Genomic DNA, 21416 nt, shown 5'->3' on the forward strand with positions numbered 1-21416 from the left:
TAGGATATATTGTCTTCACATTGTATATGAGAAAAATGTATGTGTGAAATGGTTTTCACTAGTCTGGTAAATCCGTTCCTGAAGCCAAATATTCTATAGTTATATTTACCTTGATGAAACCAATTAAGATGAATTTTTTAAATGTTCCTATGTGACAACTTAAAAGCATTATCAACTAAACACTCTTAAACTGGGTGTATGCCAGAGAGATTAGTCAATTACGTTTTAGAGACTAGAAATCATATAAAAAACATGGCAAATATGATTTATAAATTTTAAAAATGATTAATTCAGTACATGCCTTTCCAAGGAAAACTAAAGGTTTCCATGTTTAGACTTTCTATTTCAAAGTTTTATTTACTTGAAATTTCAAATATAGTAGGGATTGAGGGAGAGGGGTCTGAGAAGGGAAAATGATCCTGTCCGTCATTGAGATGCTTTGTAAAATGAGGGTAGTTTACACAACCTTTTAGTGTTTCCAGAGAGTATATTTATATGTGTTTTAATATAACACCAACTAATTGATTTGTAGATTAATATTTATTTAGGGAAAAAAATTAAAAGGATCATAGAGTCATTTAACTCTAATCCTACTTTGCATAGATGAGACAAAGGGAAGATGATTAATACTTAAGTATGGCTGGGTAATGGCATCCAGAGGTACCTTTTTCTTCTATAAAGAAAGCAAAAGCCAAAAAAAAAAAAAAAAAAAAAAGGTTGGTATATTCTCACAGTATTGGCAAACAACAGCTTTCTAGTAATGCTTTAGCTGATTAGGACATCCTTACCCTTTAATGAAGCAATCACTACAAAGCCCCAATGTCAGCTGGAATACTGGCAAAACAGTATCAAAGAAAGAATCAGAGAGAGGCACTGAACATAATTACAGTTCATGTCCTTTCTCACACCAATGCAAACTATTCATTTTCAATTAGAATGAATAAGAAAATTAGAAATCAACTAGATTGGTTAAAAGGACCAAAGTTTGTTTACAGAGGATAGCTAAAGTATTAGGTCCATTTTGCTCACTGATTATGAAATTTTCCCGAAGCAAACAAATAAAATGAGTCATATATTGGTGTAATTTGGTTAAGGAGAGATTATTGATTTCTCTCTAAGGAAAGTAGCTGGAGTTTGATTAAAGTTGCGAAGAAAACTGAGTAAAATTCCTATTTCCCACAACAATTAATCAAATTAAGAACTATCGGACCCATTGGCAAAGAGTACTTTTCCTCTTTAGTTTTCCAACACATGTGTTTAATGACATGTAATTGTCATTTAAAGTCCATGGAGGTTTAGAGACGAGAGAGAGAATGAGGGAAAATGAGGCTGGAAAGAGAGGGAGAGGAAGAGGAAGAAAAAACGAGAGACAGAAGCATCGATTATAAGGGTCCTGTTTATGAGAAGGAAATAAATCTGCACTGAATAGCTAATTTAGGTTTTAATGAGAAAAATGAGAGGTAAACAGGGGAAAATGACTTCATTGACTTACACACTCATGTTTGTCTTTGTCAACTTTCCCGTTTTAAAAATGTGCTTGGTTTAGGTGCTTACTATATTTGGTTACATCCTTCTATTCAAACTTAATTACCTTCTCCCCTTTGTCGTGACATGGGTGGAAAGTTTTTGCCGTGTCAGGAGAGGTCGTCACACATTCTTTTGCAGCTCTGTTCATTAATTCCTTCTTGCAGAAGCATTTTCTCTCGTGCTGGGAAGGTAGAAGGGTGTAACAGAAGACCCCTGAAACATCAGCAGGAAGCTCTAAGCTGGTTAATGCAGTATAATTGTCTGGACATAGACTGGTCTTTGTTTGTGTGGTTCACTCCGAATCAGCTGTAATTAACTCCAGAGTGTTTCCAGATTGCCAGCAAAGAAAAATTACAGCTTTTCTGTTTTAAATTGTAAAGCTCACAAACATTAACTATGCAGATTGCTTTTACTTTGATATATTTCTATCCTGCAAGAGAAAAAAAAAGCTTATTTGCCCCACCCCCATCTGTAAAAATGTGCTTTTGTTAAGTTACGTAATTTAGTGTCTATTGGAACATAATGGTCCCTTAATACTTTGGTTTGAAATCTTTTTGCTCAATATTTTCAATCCTTTGACATCCTTGTATTTGCCTTCTTTATTGCTAACGTTTTTAATACTGCAATGGGGAAGAAGTTATGCGATCTTTAATGGGATACTAAACATATACTAAAATAAGCAAATTGCAGAGAAAGCTGAGTAAAGAAAACCACCAGCAACCAACTTAAAAGACTGAGATCAAATATGTATTCTGACGTAACTGGTGCTTCTACACAGGTACTTTACCTGTGTTTTGATGTACATCAAAAGCCAGATTTCACTACCCTCTTGTCTTGGTCAGCACACCACACCCTTCTAAAAGCTTCTGTACAGTAGTTTGTAATTATGAATTCCAGCATGGGTAAAAATGAGGTAGCAGTGTGAGCTAATACAGCCTAGGACACAAAAGATCTGTCAGCAAATGATGCAAAAAAAAAAAAAAACAGTCCAGCCAAAAATCTTTTTTTTTTTTCTTTCTTCTGAATTTAACAATAAGGAATTTAAGCTTCAATGTGGCTTTAGCAACCGAAGAAAAGAAGCTCTTGGTGTCTGCATAATACCACTTTGATGGATTTTTTTCATCAGTTCTCTGTACGTGGCAACAAATAAACAAGTATAATTATACTTGTGAAGGTCTATTCATTGCTTTGTCAGGATTAGATATATGTGCCGTTTTCACACTGCGCCTCTCTTTTGTCTTTGCCTAACTCACTATGACATATTGATAGAGGATTTGGGATGGGGAAAAGGCCACAGCAGAGACAGTGATGACCTTTTGGAAACTTGATATAATTCAAGGATTTTTATTTATTTTCTATATATATACATATATATATATATATATTTAGGATTTGTAACTTGTTATCAAATTCCCTTGTAAGTGAACAACTTTTAACCCGTTTAAAATGGAATTGCAACTCAAAGTGTTATGAGTTGGCTAAAGAGCAGATGAGAATAAAAACAATAGGCAAAGGGGCACAGTGGTCTTCTTTCCCAGCACTTAGCAGAGTGGCTAACCTAGCATTCCTTTCCCATTATTCTGTCCTCTTGATCAGATCACGTTCTTTTTAATCATTTCACAAACACTGTCTCACTGTGCTACAGAGGAGGGCTGGGACAATCTCAATTAAAAAACAGAGGTAAAACTGGCCTGATTTTGGGTTCTAATGGGAACTCTGCTTTCTGAATGCAAAGGAATTCTTCTGTTGTTCAGAAAGCACCCCCTTTCATTAGCCAGCCTCCTGGTAGGTGGGTTTGGTCATTTAGCAGAGAAGAGTTTAGGCAGCAGTGACTGCAGGACGAAAGCAAGGCAGAACAAGCAATAAAAGTTCTTTTCTGCATGTTGTCCATTAGTTCCGAAAAAGGGATTTACATGATCAAAGTCACTGATCTTGTGAATTACTGAGAATACCCAAAACTGTGTACATGTATTCTAAGCAGAGCAGCAGGTATGTATTGTTCTGAATTTAGCATTAAAATTATATTAGGTTTTCTCTTTGAGATTTCTTGAGGACTTGGGTGATTTTTTTTTTAAATAGAATGCATGGCAGTAGAGAATAGAAATTGGTGAAGAGTAAATAGAAAGCAGCTTAAACGGTGAAGCAACTTTTACAGTGAGTTTACTTGTTATGCAGTCATTGTGGAATGAATTCTGTGGTTTAAGTTAAATGGTTGTCTTTGTGGTCTTTTAACTGGGACTTATAAACTTTAGTGTAAATTTCCTAAGTGGGACACGTTGATAAAAGAAAGATCTTGTCTGACACTGGTGACAGTGAAATCACTTAGCATCATATTCAGTGTCACGGTACATATTGATCTAAATAACTTTAACCGCACAAACTAAAGCGATTCCATCCAAACATGCTGGTAAACACTGCCATGGTCATAGTCTATGGCTACAAATTTAAGAATCAGGTAAATCTATTACTAGCTCTATCAGTTCAGATAGTTTTGTTACTGTTGCTTTTGGAATTAAATGTAAATTTAATTGCCGAGAAGACTTACTATGTATTTGACTTAGTTTCTGATTAATGTGTAGCTTGTGAGAAGAACTTGATAGGCAATTTTGTGTAAAGTTATGTGGGTGTATTGTAACAAAATATATCCTGCCACATAGCTGTGATCTGTGATGGACACTGTAGTATAGTTTTCATAATTGTTTTTCACATAGCAATAATGTCATTACATTTTTGAAAGTTACTTCTGGCTCTGTTAAGATAAAATAAAAAGAGAGGATCTACTTCATATAGAGAAATATTGACATGAGTCCATGAATGGACTCTGCAGTATTTCATATAGAGAAATATTGCAGAATCCATTCGGCATCTGGCCAAAATTATTAACTGCACATTACATATAACTCATTTGGGGAGCATTCAGCATGTGTGTAATAATTCTAGTAAGTGTTTTTGTAGGCTGAGAACTGTTGTAGGCGTGGAGGTAAAAGAGAATTCAAATAATAAAAATAGCTCAGAAGCTTCTTTACGAAGCTGTAAAGTGTTTGAGAACTTTCCTCACTCTTGTAATTAAGGTGAATTTTCTTCCACATATCTGCCGAAGTTATCATAGGAAAGAAAAAAAAATAACTACTTTGGGTCCTGGAACTTTACATTTTAATCTAGGATCATTAATTTAGTATTATTTACCACCTTGCTTCCACTCCAACTCTCCAGTTTCTTCCTGTCTTCCTCATATCTTTTAGTCCATCAAGGGATTCTATTTTAGACATTTTGGCTGCCTTCAGTATGTATACCTTGTACAGATTTGGTAAATGCAAAGGTAAACATTAATGTTTGTGGACTAATTAGAAAATTATTAGGTTTTCACGCTTTTGGGGGTTTATCAGATTATTTCAGAGAGTTTTACAAGCTGCATGCATGCCGTGAGGATAATTAACCTGGAGCTCTTCAATGATTAAAATTACACACTAAGCTTTGTGATGTTTGATTCGTGAGCAATTAGAATGTCATTTTAACCATCTTAGATACCAAAACGAATTTTGATTTTATTTTCAATCTATGCAGATCTTTTGATGTATTTGAAACTGATGACTTCCTCTCTGATTTAGCTAAGATGAAATTTGATTACAGTAAAGAGAGTATGAAGAAGTTATTCTTCATACTTAATATGCCAGTGACCTTCAAAGATGTCTTTCTTATAGAAGAACTTTTGAAAAGGAATTTCTAAAATGCCTAGTAATATTGATGAGTCCAGAGTTATGTTTTTCTTCTTAGCTCTCTGCCACTGTGAAGTCTACACAATAGAATGTAGAGGTGGGAGGGGCATCCAGGGTGAGTCATCGCATGTCGATCCTCCCCAATATAATACATAATGCAGTATAGCCAGGTCCCCAATAGAACACGTAATGCAGTATAGCCGCGTCAACCTTCCTGATTTCAGAAATTGTCAGCGTGCGAGAAAGTGTTGATACTTTTACATTACAGTGCTTTTTGCTTTGAAGTTCTTAGTCCCTTCTGTTTGGAGATTTGAAAGAAGATGGGTTACCTGTTTCATAAAATCAAGATGGTGCCTGGGTCACAGAATGAAAACAAGCACTAAAGTTTGAGACCACTCAGCTCTCGTGTATAGTGGAGCCATTCTGCAAATGGAGAGATCTGCAGGGACTCAGAGAAGCTTAAGCCCTAATTAAGCTGCTATTCCAGCAGCTGAGGTTTGCAGGTACACACACAAGTGGGCACACACATACATATTCACACACAGAAGGGGAACGCATTATTACCAACTTATGCCCAACTTTCCCCTGGTACCTTGCCATGCTACCAGAAACTGATATGGCTTTGTAGAGTGCGTCTTATTCTCAACAAAGGGAGTTTATGGCCTAAGATGCTTGCCTGGAGAAAGCTAAAAAAAAAAAAAAAGATTGAAGTGTTTTCATCAGTAGTGCCTGGGTATGATTTGTTAAGCCAAAGGAGATGTTGATTGAGGCAGCGGTTGAGAGATGGGCAACTCACCAGGATTGATAACATCAAAATGGTATTTGGAATGGTGTTCATTACGTATTGCAGTGGAAAAAAAAAAAAAAAAAGTGAATACGATTTGTCCCCTAGGATGATAGGACTGGTTGCAGTAAATATTAATTTCTGTTCTGGTGCCTATTGAGGTGACTGAAGTGTGGGGAAGAATTGTGATTGGTGCTTAATCAGAGCCAGCCAGATACCTGCTGAGAGCTTTTGCACAAGGAAGATTTGCAGTAAGCTGATTTACCGGCAAAATGAAAACCAGAGAAGAGTTTGGTTCGTGCTGCCTGTGACTGTAATATTTCTCATTTTAAGGCTCCTCTATTGTTGGTCTCCCTCCCACACGCATCCCCCCTTCTAGTCACTGCCTGATAAAGTAAAAGGTAAATTTAAAAAATTACAAGTTATTTGTGTTGTCCTTTTCTTCCTGCTATCATCTATGAAAGCCATTTAGATTTCTATTAAAGGGGGTGTTAAAGCTTTTACGTATGTTCTCTCCGTTTTCAGAAAACAGGAATGAAAAAAAAATACGGCTTACTGATATGAATTTTAGATTTGTGATGAATGCTCATAGTGATTTCAAAAACACTTTGGATGTCTAGGCATGCCTGTGATAGCTATCTACATTATTTTGCTACATTTATACAAAGTCTGTCTGTGATAGATAGGTATGCTGGTTTTAAGTTTTTCCCCTCACCTTTTTAGATAGTATGAGTTTACAGCAGCTGTAAATTAGTGATGGGCTATTAGTGAGCTGTGTCATTATTTAATAAAAATGGCTCCTCTCACCTTATTTTTTATCCAGGTCCCTGACAGGCTGGATGAAATGAGATCCCCATGTAGCAATTGCCATGGAAACCTGTGACTCCCCTCCTATCTCAAGGCAGGAAAATGGGCAGAGCACATCAAAGCTATGTGGAACGGCACAACTTGATAATGAGGTGCCAGAGAAAGTTACAGGGATGGAGCCTGACAGGGAAAACAGCTCCACAGATGACAACCTGAAAACCGATGAGCGCAAAAGTGAAGTCTTGCTGGGTTTCAGCGTCGAGAATGCAGCTGCCACTCAGGTTACCTCAGCCAAGGAGATACCGTGCAACGAATGTGCTACTTCTTTTCCCAGTTTACAGAAATACATGGAACACCACTGCCCGAATGCCCGCCTTCCGGCCCTGAAGGATGACAACGAGAGCGAGATCAGCGAGTTAGAGGACAGTGACGTGGAAAATCTAACCGGGGAGATCGTTTACCAGCCTGATGGGTCAGCTTATATAATTGAGGACTCCAAAGAAAGTGGGCAGAATGCACAGACTGGGGCAAATAGCAAACTCTTTTCAACAGCGATGTTTCTGGACTCCCTGGCGTCGGCTGGAGAGAAGAGTGATCATTCTGCTTCTGCACCTCTGTCGTTCTACCCACAGATCATCAACACTTTTCATATCGCTTCATCCCTCGGGAAACCATATACGGCCGATCAGGCTTTCCCAAATACCTCAGCACTAGCAGGAGTTGGTCCTGTGTTGCACAGTTTCCGTGTCTATGATCTCCGACACAAGAGAGAGAAAGACTATCTAACCAGTGATGGCTCAGCCAAAAACTCCTGTGTGTCCAAAGATGTCCCCAACAATGTGGACTTGTCCAAATTCGATGGTTGTGTTAGCGATGGGAAAAGGAAACCTGTTTTAATGTGTTTCTTGTGCAAGTTGTCTTTCGGTTATATCAGGTCATTCGTAACCCATGCTGTGCATGATCATCGGATGACCCTTAACGAGGAGGAACAGAAGCTCCTCGGTAACAAATGCGTCTCCGCCATAATACAGGGGATCGGCAAAGACAAAGAACCTCTTATAAGCTTTCTGGAACCAAAAAAATCCACTTCTGTTTATCCCCATTTTTCTACTACAAACCTCATAGGACCCGACCCAACCTTCCGCGGTTTATGGAGCGCTTTTCATGTTGAAAATGGTGACTCTTTGCCGGCTGACTTTGCCTTCTTGAAGGGGAGCGCGAACACCCCCGGCTCAGCAGAGCAGCCGCTGGGGATCACCCAAATGCCAAAGGCTGAAGTCACTCTGGGGGGGCTGTCTAGTTTAGTAGTGAACACCCCGATTACCTCCGTCTCCCTCAGCCACTCATCGTCTGAGTCTAGCAAGACGTCAGAGAGCAAAGACCAAGAGAACAACAACTGTGAAAGGCCAAAAGAGAGCAACACTTTGCACCCTAACGGGGGGTGCCCGGTCAAGAGCGAGCCCACCGAGGCGGGAGATGAGGACGAAGAGGATGCGTACTCCAATGAACTTGACGACGAGGAAGCATTAGGTGAACTCACCGATAGTATTGGTAACAAAGATTTCCCTCTCTTAAACCAAAGCATTTCTCCTTTATCATCCAGTGTGCTAAAATTCATTGAAAAGGGCCCCTCGTCCTCCTCGGCCACTGTTTCTGACGACCCAGAAAAGAAAAAGCAGGCCTCCGCCGTCAGGGCCGGGGGCGGTGTCGCCACCGGCTACGGCATCAGTGGCAAGGACTTGGCGGAAGCGAGTGCCAGCCAAGACGGTGCCACGGCTGCTCATGCAAGTGAGACGGCCCGGGGGGACGAAGACGGCGCGGCCGCTCTGCACCAGCACGGCTTCACCCCGAGCGCCCCCAGCACCCCGGGGCCCGGCGGGGACGGCTCACCGGGCAGTGGCATCGAGTGTCCCAAGTGCGACACGGTTTTGGGGTCCTCGAGGTCTCTTGGGGGTCATATGACTATGATGCACTCAAGGAACTCATGCAAAACCCTCAAATGTCCCAAATGTAACTGGCACTACAAGTATCAGCAGACCCTGGAGGCCCACATGAAGGAGAAACACCCCGAGCCGGGCGGCTCCTGTGTTTATTGTAAGACTGGACAGCCTCACCCCAGGCTCGCCCGGGGCGAGAGTTACACGTGTGGCTATAAACCCTTCCGCTGTGAGGTTTGTAACTACTCTACCACTACCAAAGGCAACCTCAGTATTCATATGCAGTCGGACAAGCACCTGAACAATGTGCAGAATCTCCAAAATGGCAATGGCGACCAGGTGTTCGGCCACTCGGCCCCGGCCTCCAACCCTAGCCTCGGTGGCTGCGGGACCCCCTCTCCGTCCAAACCCAAGCAGAAACCCACCTGGCGCTGCGAGGTGTGCGATTACGAAACCAACGTGGCCCGGAACCTGCGGATTCACATGACCAGTGAAAAGCACATGCACAACATGATGCTTCTGCAGCAGAACATGAAGCAGATCCAGCATAACCTGCACCTGGGCCTCGCCCCGGCCGAGGCAGAGCTGTATCAGTACTACCTAGCCCAGAATATAGGCCTGACCGGGATGAAGCTGGAAAACCCCGGCGACCCGCAGCTGATGATCAATCCATTCCAGCTGGACCCGGCGACAGCGGCCGCCCTGGCACCGGGACTTGGTCAGTATTTACTGCTTTTCCGCACTGCTGTTAGTTTCTCATCACATTTTGATTTGGCGTGATGCACCCAGATAAAGTGGTGAGTGCCAACAAATGGGGGGCAGTTTACTAGAAGGGACTTTCTCTTTAAGCTGGATAATCCCCCCATTTGTGCTTCACTTCAAACCTGAATTAACTTCAGAGAGGCAGGAGTTAAGGGAGCAAGGACAGCAGAAGAGGAGTTGGCAAACTTTGTTTTCCTGTAACATGTTGATGAACAAATACTAATTGTCATTAATTGCCTGTCATCGTTAGCGATACCTTACTAGGTTTATAGCTTCGATTTCGGCAATTATGCACTCAAATATCAAACCCGAGCTTCCAAAGGGGATGCCATTATTTTTCGTGAAAATTTTTTGAAAAATATTTTAAGGTCTGTGATTGAACATAATTAAACGGACAGTAATACCGTTACCTTACCCCAGATATTTGGCGGTAGATTGCAAGGCACGCATACAGTATTAGCCAAATCTCATCACGCTTTTAGACGAATTGCGAAATAACAATTAGTGCTCATGTAAGTTTATCTAGGTGCTTAAATTGCAAGCACGTGACTGTGTTGTTATGGTATTGATCAACTTTCCTGCGCTCGAAAATACAAATTTCAGAATGACATCATGCCCAGTAGGAGTAATTAAAGCTATCTGATGAGGGAATTTAGAAGTTGAAAGGGATGATTGTAATTGATCCTGATTCAATCCTATTATAGCTTTTTATAGTTTAAGCTCTAGAGAAAGCATATTCCTTGTCAAGACTTTATTTTACAGATTCCTTTGTGTGCGCTGTGTTTTCCAGTCTCTATTTTTCCTCTTAATTTTTTTTTTCCTGTAGTAAATAATGAGCTGCCGCCTGAAATCCGGCTTGCCAGTGGTCAGCTAATGGGTGATGACCTGTCCCTCCTTACTGCAGGAGAGCTGTCACCTTATATCAGTGACCCAGCGCTGAAGCTATTCCAGTGTGCTGTTTGCAACAAATTCACCTCTGACAGCCTGGAGGCCCTAAGCGTGCATGTGAGCAGTGAGCGCTCCCTCCCAGAAGAGGAATGGAGGGCTGTAATTGGAGATATCTACCAGTGCAAGCTCTGTAACTACAACACTCAGCTCAAAGCCAACTTCCAGCTCCACTGCAAGACTGATAAACATATGCAGAAATATCAACTGGTGGCTCACATTAAAGAAGGGGGCAAAAGCAATGAGTGGAGGCTGAAGTGCATTGCCATTGGCAACCCTGTTCACCTAAAATGTAACGCCTGTGACTACTACACCAACAGCGTGGATAAATTACGCTTGCATACCACCAATCACAGGCACGAGGCAGCCCTGAAGCTCTACAAGGTAAGCAGTGTCATCCATTTCTGTTGGCGCAGAGTAGAGGAGGGAATTAACTGTTTTGGAGCTTGGACCACAAATCTGCAAGTTAAGGAAAAAAGAGAGGAAAAAAAAAATATAGAAGGGCAAGAGCCACAGTTTCTGCTTCACATTGCTAAATGCAAAGCCTGTTGAAGTAGATGGAATCGGAAAATATATTTAAAGGATTTGCCATATGTCCCTTTTACACGTATCTCCGTGGGATTGATCACTCTACTGGTTGCCCTGAAATAAAATCACTTTTCTGAGTGTTTCTGTATATAAAATAATACTCTTAAACCTCTTTTATTGATTGATCAAAAACAACATAGCAACCCTCTTAGCTAAGTATTAATGGCTTCAGAGAGCAGAGGACAAAAGTAGTGCTGCCTTGTGAGTGCATCATCTTTTGTTTGGTGACAAACAAGGATGATCCAAACACAATGTGTGGTTTTTGGGGTTTTTTTTCCCTGCAAGCTCCTGTTGGTATTGAGTAAAAACACACGCGCTCCCTTAGCATCAGTTGTCAGTCTCCTACTTAACTCTGTTGTTATTTTGCATGACTTTTCCCAGCTAGTAAAGTTTTTAACCCTCTCAGTGGGTGTGGCTCAGGTAAAAATGTTCATTGAATGGCAACTAGACTTTTAATATTACAGGGGAAAAATATATATATATACGGATGTAATGAACACACGCAAGCGATGGACATCATTTGTTACATACCCTGTCTTGACTTTTTCTGAACCCTAATTACTGGTTAATTTATTTTCTGCAGTTTGTTTACTGGATTGGCTGGATTGTCTTGGTTCATGTACAAATGTAACAGATTCATTTCTATGATGAATAACGTGGTAACTTCTAAAAACTTCTTTTGTCCAGAGGATATTAAAATTCAGAAAATAGGGGCTTCCCTGGTGGCGCAGTGGTTGAGAGTCCGCCTGCTGATGCAGGGGACATGGGTTCGCGCCCCGGTCAGGGAAGATCCCACATGCCATGGAGTGGCTGGGCCCGTGAGCCATGGCCGCCGAGCCTGCGTGTCCGGAGCCTGTGCTCCGCAATGGGAGAGACCACGACAGTGAGAGGCCCGTGTACCACAAAAAAAAAAAAAAAAAAAAAAAAAAAATCAGAAAATATTGCAAACCATTAGTCATCGTAACAAGCTCTAAATATGATTACAAAATCCATTTTGCAAGTGTTATCTATTGATTTATACTAGAAATCAGTGATAACTATACTATCAGGAGGCAACCAGTGACTATACTACCTATGGCTCTTCTAACGCTCTTTCGAACTATAAACAGACCACAAAAAGAGCAGATTGTGGCTATCTCGAGCAGGGGCAAGAATTATTTATTTGGGTTGGCCTGCCACTATTTGTTTGGACTGTTTCTTGAAGTTCAAATCCTGCATTGATGTACTGAGCGTGAAAACCTAAAGTCGTGGTGTGAGAATTTGTAACATTGTTCCTGTAATATCGGCTCTCCGTGGATCAATAATGAAAGCATTAGATTTGGGTTATAGAGTTTGAGGGGAGTACAGGCCCTGACGTAAGATGGAAAGCTTCTAAGTTGATGGTATTGCAAATGTAATATAATGGATTAATTGTATTATAATTCATAGCTTTTACAGCAACAGTTGACAGCCATTCAGTTGTCAACTTTTCTTCTGCTGATACCTGAACTATTAAAACTTTTAGAACACCTAGGAGAAAAAAAATAAACATTAAGTTTGTATAAATAATAGATCTCGACCCTGGGAGCTATGTAGAATATTCATGAACTGTGTTTGTATTCACACAGCCCCTCTAACACTTTAAATTAACATGTTGTGAATAGAAGATATAAATGTACAAAATTTTCTGTTTTATTAATATCATGTGGGAAGCTGAAGAAAGGTAGAGTTCCTGTTTATTTTCTCAGGAAAGGTTATTTAATCTAATTGACGATTATTTACACATGTGTATGTGTGTATTAAGTTTATCCATTCATTCCATGAGTATGGATTGACTACCCTCACAGTCTGTAGAGCAGTTTGCTAGGTGTCAGGGTTACCCTTGAAGTTCCTTTTCAGAGAGAGTTGGATGTTGTCTTTGAAAGTGTAGCAACCAGATGAGATTGAACTTGCTTATAGAGAGGGCCTTAAAGCAGAGAGAGCTTTAGATCCCAGAACCAAAGGCTATATGTACTCTTACCTTAAAAATGTTATGTCATATATAAATTGACTTTTCCCCCATCTTCTTTATTTGCTTATCTCTTCAATACCCAAGTGTCCTTGTGGTGTGGTGTCTAAAAATGGTCAACAAACAAATAAGAACACACTTTGAACAAACTTACCTTGAATTAAAGGAAGATGGAAGAGATAAATATTGGAGCCATTGAAACTTGGTATTGGGCAATTGAACTATATTATTTTGCATTAGCCTTCAAGGAGCATTCATTCTTTCTAGAAGTCACTAGAAAAGTTCCTCCGGAGTAGCAATGTGTTGAGGATGCTGTTTCTAAACTGATTTACAGGAACTGAGTGAGTCAGATCCAGAGGATTTTCAAGTGCAGTAATGAGGATATTAGCAAGCTTGGTCGGCTTGTGTCGGCAAAATAAAATTGCTCCATAAGTAACATTAATTGCTTTTAAATGAGACCCTAACAAATTGGCCTAGGCCTGGAAAAAAATGATGGTTTGTAATATGGCGAAAATATTAAAATTAGACTTAAAATGGTGTCTGAGCTAATGACTAGATAATAATCGCCTATATAAAATTCATTTTCATTAGGAGTTTAATTTACATCATTTTGCATCGTGAATTATTCAGACTTCAAGGGAAAGTGACAAGTAGCAGTTAAAAGACAAATACAGAGCTGGGAGTAAACAGCTCTTCTCCTCATTGACAGCATATTGATTCATAACACTCCAAATGTGGGGATCTGTCGGGGCAATTTGAATAGGCCACTTACCACTTGCATGGTCAGCCTGAAGCAGTATTACCTCAAAGATGTGTGTGTCCTTATTCCAGTTTAAGGAGGTTAAAGGTTAAAGGTTAAGGGGTAGCTTAAAAACATCATCTGCCTAGCTGCTTAACTTTAACCTGATCAATTTAATGAAAATCTGTTTTACAGATGTTGTTTTAATGTATTTGGCAGGATTTAGGCAGCTTTAACATTAGACGTATGCTAGTAAAAATTATTTCTTTATTTGACCAGAACAACACCTTTCCTTTCATGTTTAAGGTAGAAGGCTTGTGGGTTACGGTATTTTGGCAAAGAACCCAGGGGCAGAATGTGTTGATGATTTTTCCATATGGACTCAGAAAAAGAATACCTTTATGTCTATTGCTAACGATGACTGCAAAAACAAACAAAGCTGTGTTCATTTTCTGGCAGTATTCTTTACCTTAGGATTTTTTTTTTTTAAAGGAATTTTGTTATTGTTAAGAAAAGCTTACTCCTTTCTTCAGGCAAACTTCTCTGAAGCAGTAAGCACTATTAAATTTTGATACTCTTTTCCTCTGGAAATTTTAAAGATGAAGCAAAATTGGGCTAGGAAATTCAAACGATAAAATGAAACTGCAGGGCTTCCCTGGTGGCGCAGTGGTTGAGAGTCCGCCTGCCGATGCAGGGGCGCGTGTTCGTGCCCCGGTCTGGGAGGATACCACATGCCGCGGGGCGGCTGGGCGCGCGTGAGCCATGGCCGCTGAGCCTGCGCGTCCGGAGCCTGTGCTCCGCAACGGGAGAGGCCACAGCAGTGAGAGGCCCGCGTACCGCAAAAGAGTTTAAAAAAAAAAAAGGAACTGCAGATTGACCTTAATCTTCTGTTTTAACGTCTGAAAGTGTGTTTAAAGTGAGGTTAATAAGTATTGAATGCATAGATGGCTACAATCAGTGTTGCAAGGTAAAGTGTGTGTGTGTGTGTGTGTATGTGTGCGTGCATCTGTATATAATGCCAACACAGTGTTCTCAGCTCAGCACTTTATTAGATTTGATTATGTTTTCCCAATTTCAAGCCTCTGCATCCTTTACAAATTTCTGTCGATTGATATTCACATAATGAATCCTCAATAAATATTTGTAAGATGAATAATGGACTAATGCATGAACTGAGACATATTAAAGAAACTCCTTTACTTCCAACCCTCATTAAAAAAAGAATGCACTGCAATTTGGTCTACCCCTTAAATGATCTCAATCCTTTTCTAAAGTGTCCAGTAAAAAGATTCAATGAAAACCACTTAGCACTACATGTTCCAACTGAGAAAGAACAAATAAGACTCTGGTAATATTTCAGATTTACAGTTTACCTTATTCTTGCCTTAGAATGACCGAGACTTTTCTGGCCAGCTGATTGGTTGATCACCATCCTGTGCAGGGCATGCAATAAGCTTGCCACACCTGTGCTTTAGCTGCTTCGATGATATTATATTGTATTTTTAAGTGAGGTGTTCACAGCTTCGCTGGTTCAAAGTCAAAAGTTTAATTATACTAGTTTTTTTTTTCTTCCTGCATCTGCTAGTTGTGAAGGAGAATCATCTGTCTGAATTCCATAATGCTGTTTTCATATTTGGATTTCAAATTGTCTGAGGGCAGTGAATGAATCTCTTGTCTCCATGGTGAGCAAAGGACGACACGTGGGATTTAGTCCTAGGTAACTTTTAGTGTAACATTCCCCCAAGGAATATTTTTGGAGTTTTCTCATTATCCATGTTATGGATGAAAGAATCCGGGTTAAGAACTAAAATCAAGGTGCCGGGGAGGGTCACAGAAGAGAATGCAAAAACCACGCTGGGCAAAGTATGTGGCAAGGAAATAAAAAATGGAATAATTAGCTTCACCTGCCTTTTCAGCTTTTTCTTTTTTTTTTAACTGGTAGGAAATAATAACCCAATCAGTTTGGAATTAATAAAGAATTACAAGCATTTTCATTTCAATAGGCCTGAGCCCAACTTTGCAATTTAAAATCAAATATACCCGATATGTACCATCTCAATTATTGAACTGTCATTGTCCCAGTGCGATGGTAAAAGAGGTTAGGAGATTGCGTGGTACCCATATGCATAAAAGTCATTGTGCAAAAGGAAATTGGAATATGTGTGTGTATCTAAAAAAACAAAACAGGTTTTTCTTAATCTTATTCTAGTCATTTGTTTAGATGAAGAAAGCTGTTTTCAGAGATAAACCAAAGTTCTTTTTTTCTGTTGCTAAACATTAACGTGAAGATGGAAAATTTTGCACTTTTTGTGTTAGTTTCAGATTTCTGTTCCTTTCAAGGTTGAAATGCAGTGTGAAATTTAATTTCAGTTGCAGGATTTATTTTTTAAAAAAGTAATGACAACTCAAATTATTCTGTTGTATTCTCATATAAAAAGACAAGGCAGAGGTTGAGAAAACCAGTTTCTGTAGTAGAAAAATACATGCTTGCCTAATACTTATAACTAATAAATATACAGATCAAATAGAGGTCAGCTGGTTAGCTAATAGCAACTAATAAATCACTAGTGTTTTCAGATCACAATGTAATTGGCCAGCCCTACTACTATGTCTACTTCTGTTTTTAAGCTTGACATTTACTGAAGCACAGCCATGTGTTGGAACACGGCTACTCCAGCACAAATATGGGCATTCTCACTGCATTCACATGGCGAGAAATACATACTACATTAGGAGCTGAGAACCCTGTTCGTATTCCACTAGGAAGAAATGACCAAAAATATCTGTCTATCCGGATACATAATAGATAGATAGATACACATATATATAGATATATATTGATACATACCAATCCCTAGAAGGATTACTTTAGACCACGTATTAACAACTTATTACATCCATGTCAGGATAGATAAAATGATTTTTAATGTGTGAAATTGTTAACAAACCCAGACGAAATTTAAAGAAAGCAAAGCGTGTCATTGGAATCCTCTTATTTTATTTCTGACATGTCTTTCCTTAACTAGTGCTACCATCTCCCCACACACCAGGCACACGCCGTTATTCTCTTCTCTCTTTTGCTGAAATCCTTACTGTTTTCTCATCTAGAACTTCTCTTCATGGAAGTACTCCGTGTTGTGAGATTACCTATCTAATTCCCCAAAGAAAATGAGCATTCCTTTCATTAAGGAGGAAAGAAGCCTTTTTCATAAAAGCAGAGTAGTGCATCCAAAGGTGTAAATGACTTTCAGATCTTTCCCAAGGTGCATTTGGTTTTAAAGGAACCGCTCGACCTGGAGGAATTTCTAATGTGTGAGGGGGGACGGTGGTTACATCAGGGATGGGGTTGTGATAGGGCGGTACCCCACCCTAAGAGCTTCCTGCATTTCCCTTCTTCCGGATACACACACGCACGCACACACACACACACACACACACACACACACACACCCCACACACACATATCACACCCAACCGTCCACTTCAGAGAAGCAGTAAAAACTCTGGCACTACCATTCATTTCACTCCAGGACCATGTCAACTCAGACTTTGGGATTTATGTTACTGTTTTTGTATAACTTGTGCTCATTCTGTCTCATGTGAAGTGTAGGTATGATTTAACCCAAATTAATAAATCCCTATGTGTCCCCCAACCTGAGGTCATTTAGGGAATGCAGACAAAGGTGTTATATCTCATAATGAACGTGCTCTCCCTGTCTGTTTCTTTGGCTTCCACGTAACCATCCCTGTCAGTGGAGCTCGTTTAAAATCGCTGAAATGTTCAGATGGGTCCTAGGACGCCACGCGGTAAGGCGGCCAGAGTCATATGTTAAGCAGGCCTTGCGCTGCCGAAAGGGTCTTGGCCCGGCGGGGGGTGGGTGGGGGGAGCTGGCATGTGCATAATGACCACGGTTCTGCTTCCAGAACATCTGGCCGGCCTGCGATCTACTGGAAATGCTTTACCAAGTTCGCTTGGAGTCTGAGCCTCTGCTTAGGCTGAGTTCAATTAGACGTGGAGATTTGTTCATTATTCAGATAATTCAAGCCTTCAAAGGCACTTCTTCCCCCCAAATTATCAGTGTATTGCGGGAGAGCTTATGATGATATGATTATTCAAAAGAGGAACAACGATGGGGGCTCAGCCCCCAAGAACCCGTTAGGAAGATTCTGTAACCTAGGAGGAGTATGGTGATTGACGTTCTGTTTGCAGAATGCCCAAATGACATCCCAAGTTCTACTTCTAATAAATACAGAAACGTTCATTAAGCACTTCCTCTGGGCCAGGTTTTTAAATGTCTCTGTTTATGGAGGTTGTGTCCCATTAATGAGGAAGGATACAAACCATCTTCTCTAAGGTGATGCTTCCTAACTCACTCTGTTCTTCCAATGTGGCAGGGACATTAATCAAATTAAGGGTTGAATCCATATACTAGCCCTTGAAAACTTCCATGCTTTTTTTCAACAATGGTTGGTCAAAAGGCTGAGTGTGACTCCTTTCTTGGGTCATCAGTAGATGTAGAACAATGTCACTTGTATATCTTGGCTGACTCATTGCTCTCTTGCAGTGTACAACTTTGTTAGTCAGTTTCAGACAAAGGTTATGGTGGGAATTACAGCGCAGGATAGAGCTTTTCTATTTCTTGGACCATTTATGTTGTTCTTTAAACATGAGGATGGTGCCACTGATGCATTGCCTAGAAAATGAAGAAGAGAACCACTTACTAAAGAATGCAAAATGGGGCTTCCCTGGTGGCGCAGTGGTTGAGAGTCCACCTGTCGATGCAGGGGACGCGAGTTCGTGCCCCGGTCTGGGAAGATCCCACATGCCGCGGAGCGGCTGGGCCCGTGAGCCATGGCCGCTGAGCCTGCGCGTCCGGAGCCTGTGCTCTGCAACGGGAGAGACCACAGCAGTGACAGGCCCGTGTACCACAAAAAAAAAAAAAAAAAAAAAAAAAAAAGAATGCAAAATGTGTCAGATTATAACTTCAGTCAATTCCCTTGTAGAACCAGGATGCTACCTTAGTTTGAGTCTTGGAAGTTTGAGTCTTGGAAGATCTTTCTAACTTCAGTCTGCAGTACTGTCGAGAATTCTGCTTAAAGGTAAATTATTGTAATGACAGTTCTGTATTATCACAAATAACACTTACATGTGGCGACATTTCATTTCGCTCGGTTTATAATATTTTATTAACACTCTAGGTTTCCTAAAGGGAAAGTACTTCTGCAGCTTTGACTATAATACATACATATATTAAATATGTATATGTAAATATAAATGTGTATTGAGACCATATTCTCAATATTTTATTGATACAGATTTTCCTAAATACTTTCTTTCATTGGAAATATTAGGAAGCATAGAATATACACTTCTCTCTCCTTGTTGCTTAAGGGATAAATGTTAGGGTTATATTTTCTGATTACTCAATTTTTAGGGAGTAGTGTGGAGGACGGTTAGGGTTGAAGAATTCTTTGTCCCTGGATATCTGCTGATAAAAATTAGTGGAATGCAGTGCTGAGGATGGAAAGAAATGAGCTATTGATAAGTCCAACTGTATTGCTTAATTCGAGTTTGGGAGGAAAGCTTTGAAAGTTTCACATACTGATTTTCAGTCCATGATTATGTGTCTTGTGTCGAGAAGAGCCTCATTTATAGCTAGAGTTGGTAATTGACTGTCTTTGTATGATTTACAAGCTATTGGAAAGAATCTCACCAAAACTATCCCTTCTTCTGATGCCAGTCTGTTGTCAGTGAAACTGTATTGATACTTGACTTATCCATTTATCAATGGCACAACTTTTTGAACAACAATCGTAAGTTAAAGCATTTTATGTGCATTATCTCATTTACTTTTCCCAACAGTTATAGGTTGTTTTTCCCATTAAGACATATGAGGAAACTGAGATTCAGAGCAAAACTCCTTGTTCAAGTCCTCACAGATAGTAAGAGCACGTGCTGGGGTTCTCACTCTGGTCTCTTTTCAACCCAAGCCTTCACCTACAGTATAAAGCTTTGCTAATGAAAACGTTTTGTTGTAATACTTGAGAACAGGGAGAGCAGGGAGTGCAAAAGGAAGAGAAGGGCTGGGGGCCTCAGAGACAAATGACCGTTTTGTCCAGGGTTAGTTATTTTGGAGCCCACCTTTATCCCTTCGAGTTACAGATTCCCTTAAAGACACTGCAGATGCAATGTAACATAAGAGCTGGCTGGTAGGGTTTGCACCCACGATTGCAGTCAACTGGCGTGATGAACTTACACCTCTTGTGGGCATCTCCAAGCCCGAAGGAGAGACTGCTGGTTCAAACTGTTACCTGACTCTTTCCTATCACAACAGAATTCTTTCCCTTTAAAGAAACTTTCCTTTTGCTGGCATTTTGGGGTGTTTGGTATATTAAATAGTAAAGGACTCATAGAATATTTATCACTTCGAGTGCCTGAGCTCTCAGTGTTTGCAAGTTAAGCACCTTTGGAAGCTGCCTTAATTCATTCAGGTCACCAGGGTACTTCAGAAGTAATGTACTAAATGGTACCCTGCTGACCTGAAAGATGGAATGTGCCTCCCTAAGCATTTAACTTCCTACATAGCAACAAGTAAAGCAGCGTCTGCTCTCTGCCCAGGACCTGAGTCTCCTCTTCCCTCTTCCTGACATCCTTATAACTACTGGAGAAAGTCCTATTCATTTGCTACGTAACTAGCATTTTAAAAAACTTATCTTGTTTTGAATTATTATTATTTTTTTTTTTTTTTTTGCGGTACGCGGGCCTCTCACTGCTGTGGCCTCTCCCGTTGCGGAGCACAGGCTCCGGACGCGCAGGCTCAGCGGCCATGGCTCACGGGCCCAGCCGCTCCTCGGCATGTGGGATCTTCCCGGACCAGGGCAAGAACCCACGTCCCCTGCATCGGCAGGCGGACTCTCAACCACTGCGCCACCAGGGAAGCCCTATTATTTCTTTAACTTGTATCTTTTACTTCTTACTTCGATTCATTTTGTTCCAAGCTTCCAGGAATTTTCTTTCCACCATAGGTTTCTAATGCACTCCCTTCCTCTCTCTCCTCCTCAAAATTTTGCTAATGATTTCAAGCAACTGGCCCACATCTTTTTAGAACTATTGACATGGACTTCCCTTAGAGATGCTTGAGGAAAGCTTGCCTTCCTGAATCTGGCTACTGATCCTGCAAAAAATTCTCAGTCATTGACACCAATGCAGTTGACCGTACTCATTAATGAAATATTCTTTTAATGGAAAGTAAGAATAGTCTTAGTTTTGAAGTGACCGAACTGTTAGCAGGAGAGAAGCTCCCAATACCAAAGCTGGTGTGTGTAAAGGATGCAAGGACATTTGGATAATTATGATGGGCACTATCTTTTAAAGACTTTAACTATTTCTAACTATTTATTTGGCAGGCCTGAAAATAATACTAGCATGTGTCCTTAGAGCCTGAAGTCATTCATTGTTCAGTTGTGGGAAATCAGGTAGCAAGTCTGATTGCCATCACCTCTGGAAGAGTGTCAGTTTACAAAGTGTCTCCTTTAAACTCAACATATATTCAGCACTTACCACTAAGTAACAGGGCAGGTGACACCAGACATGAGGGAAGGGGAGAATGATTCCCCAATTTAC

The 21416-nt window shown here is 40.4% G+C and overlaps 1 protein-coding gene across 1 annotated transcript in view; it reads left to right on the top strand.

The window, feature by feature from the left end:
- The window catches only part of ZFHX4 (zinc finger homeobox 4), a 182116-nt gene that overhangs the window by 16049 nt on the left and 144651 nt on the right, over window positions 1-21416 (top strand). The window contains exons 2-3 of the mRNA XM_033842741.2: window positions 6851-9489; window positions 10360-10862. Coding sequence (XP_033698632.1) covers window positions 6897-9489; window positions 10360-10862 — 3096 coding nt within the window. The 5' untranslated portion in view covers window positions 6851-6896. The remainder of the gene's footprint in view (window positions 1-6850; window positions 9490-10359; window positions 10863-21416) is intronic.

The sequence above is a fragment of the Tursiops truncatus genome, chromosome 17, assembly GCF_011762595.2.
Source record: "Tursiops truncatus isolate mTurTru1 chromosome 17, mTurTru1.mat.Y, whole genome shotgun sequence".
Classification (NCBI taxonomy): domain Eukaryota; kingdom Metazoa; phylum Chordata; class Mammalia; order Artiodactyla; family Delphinidae; genus Tursiops; species Tursiops truncatus.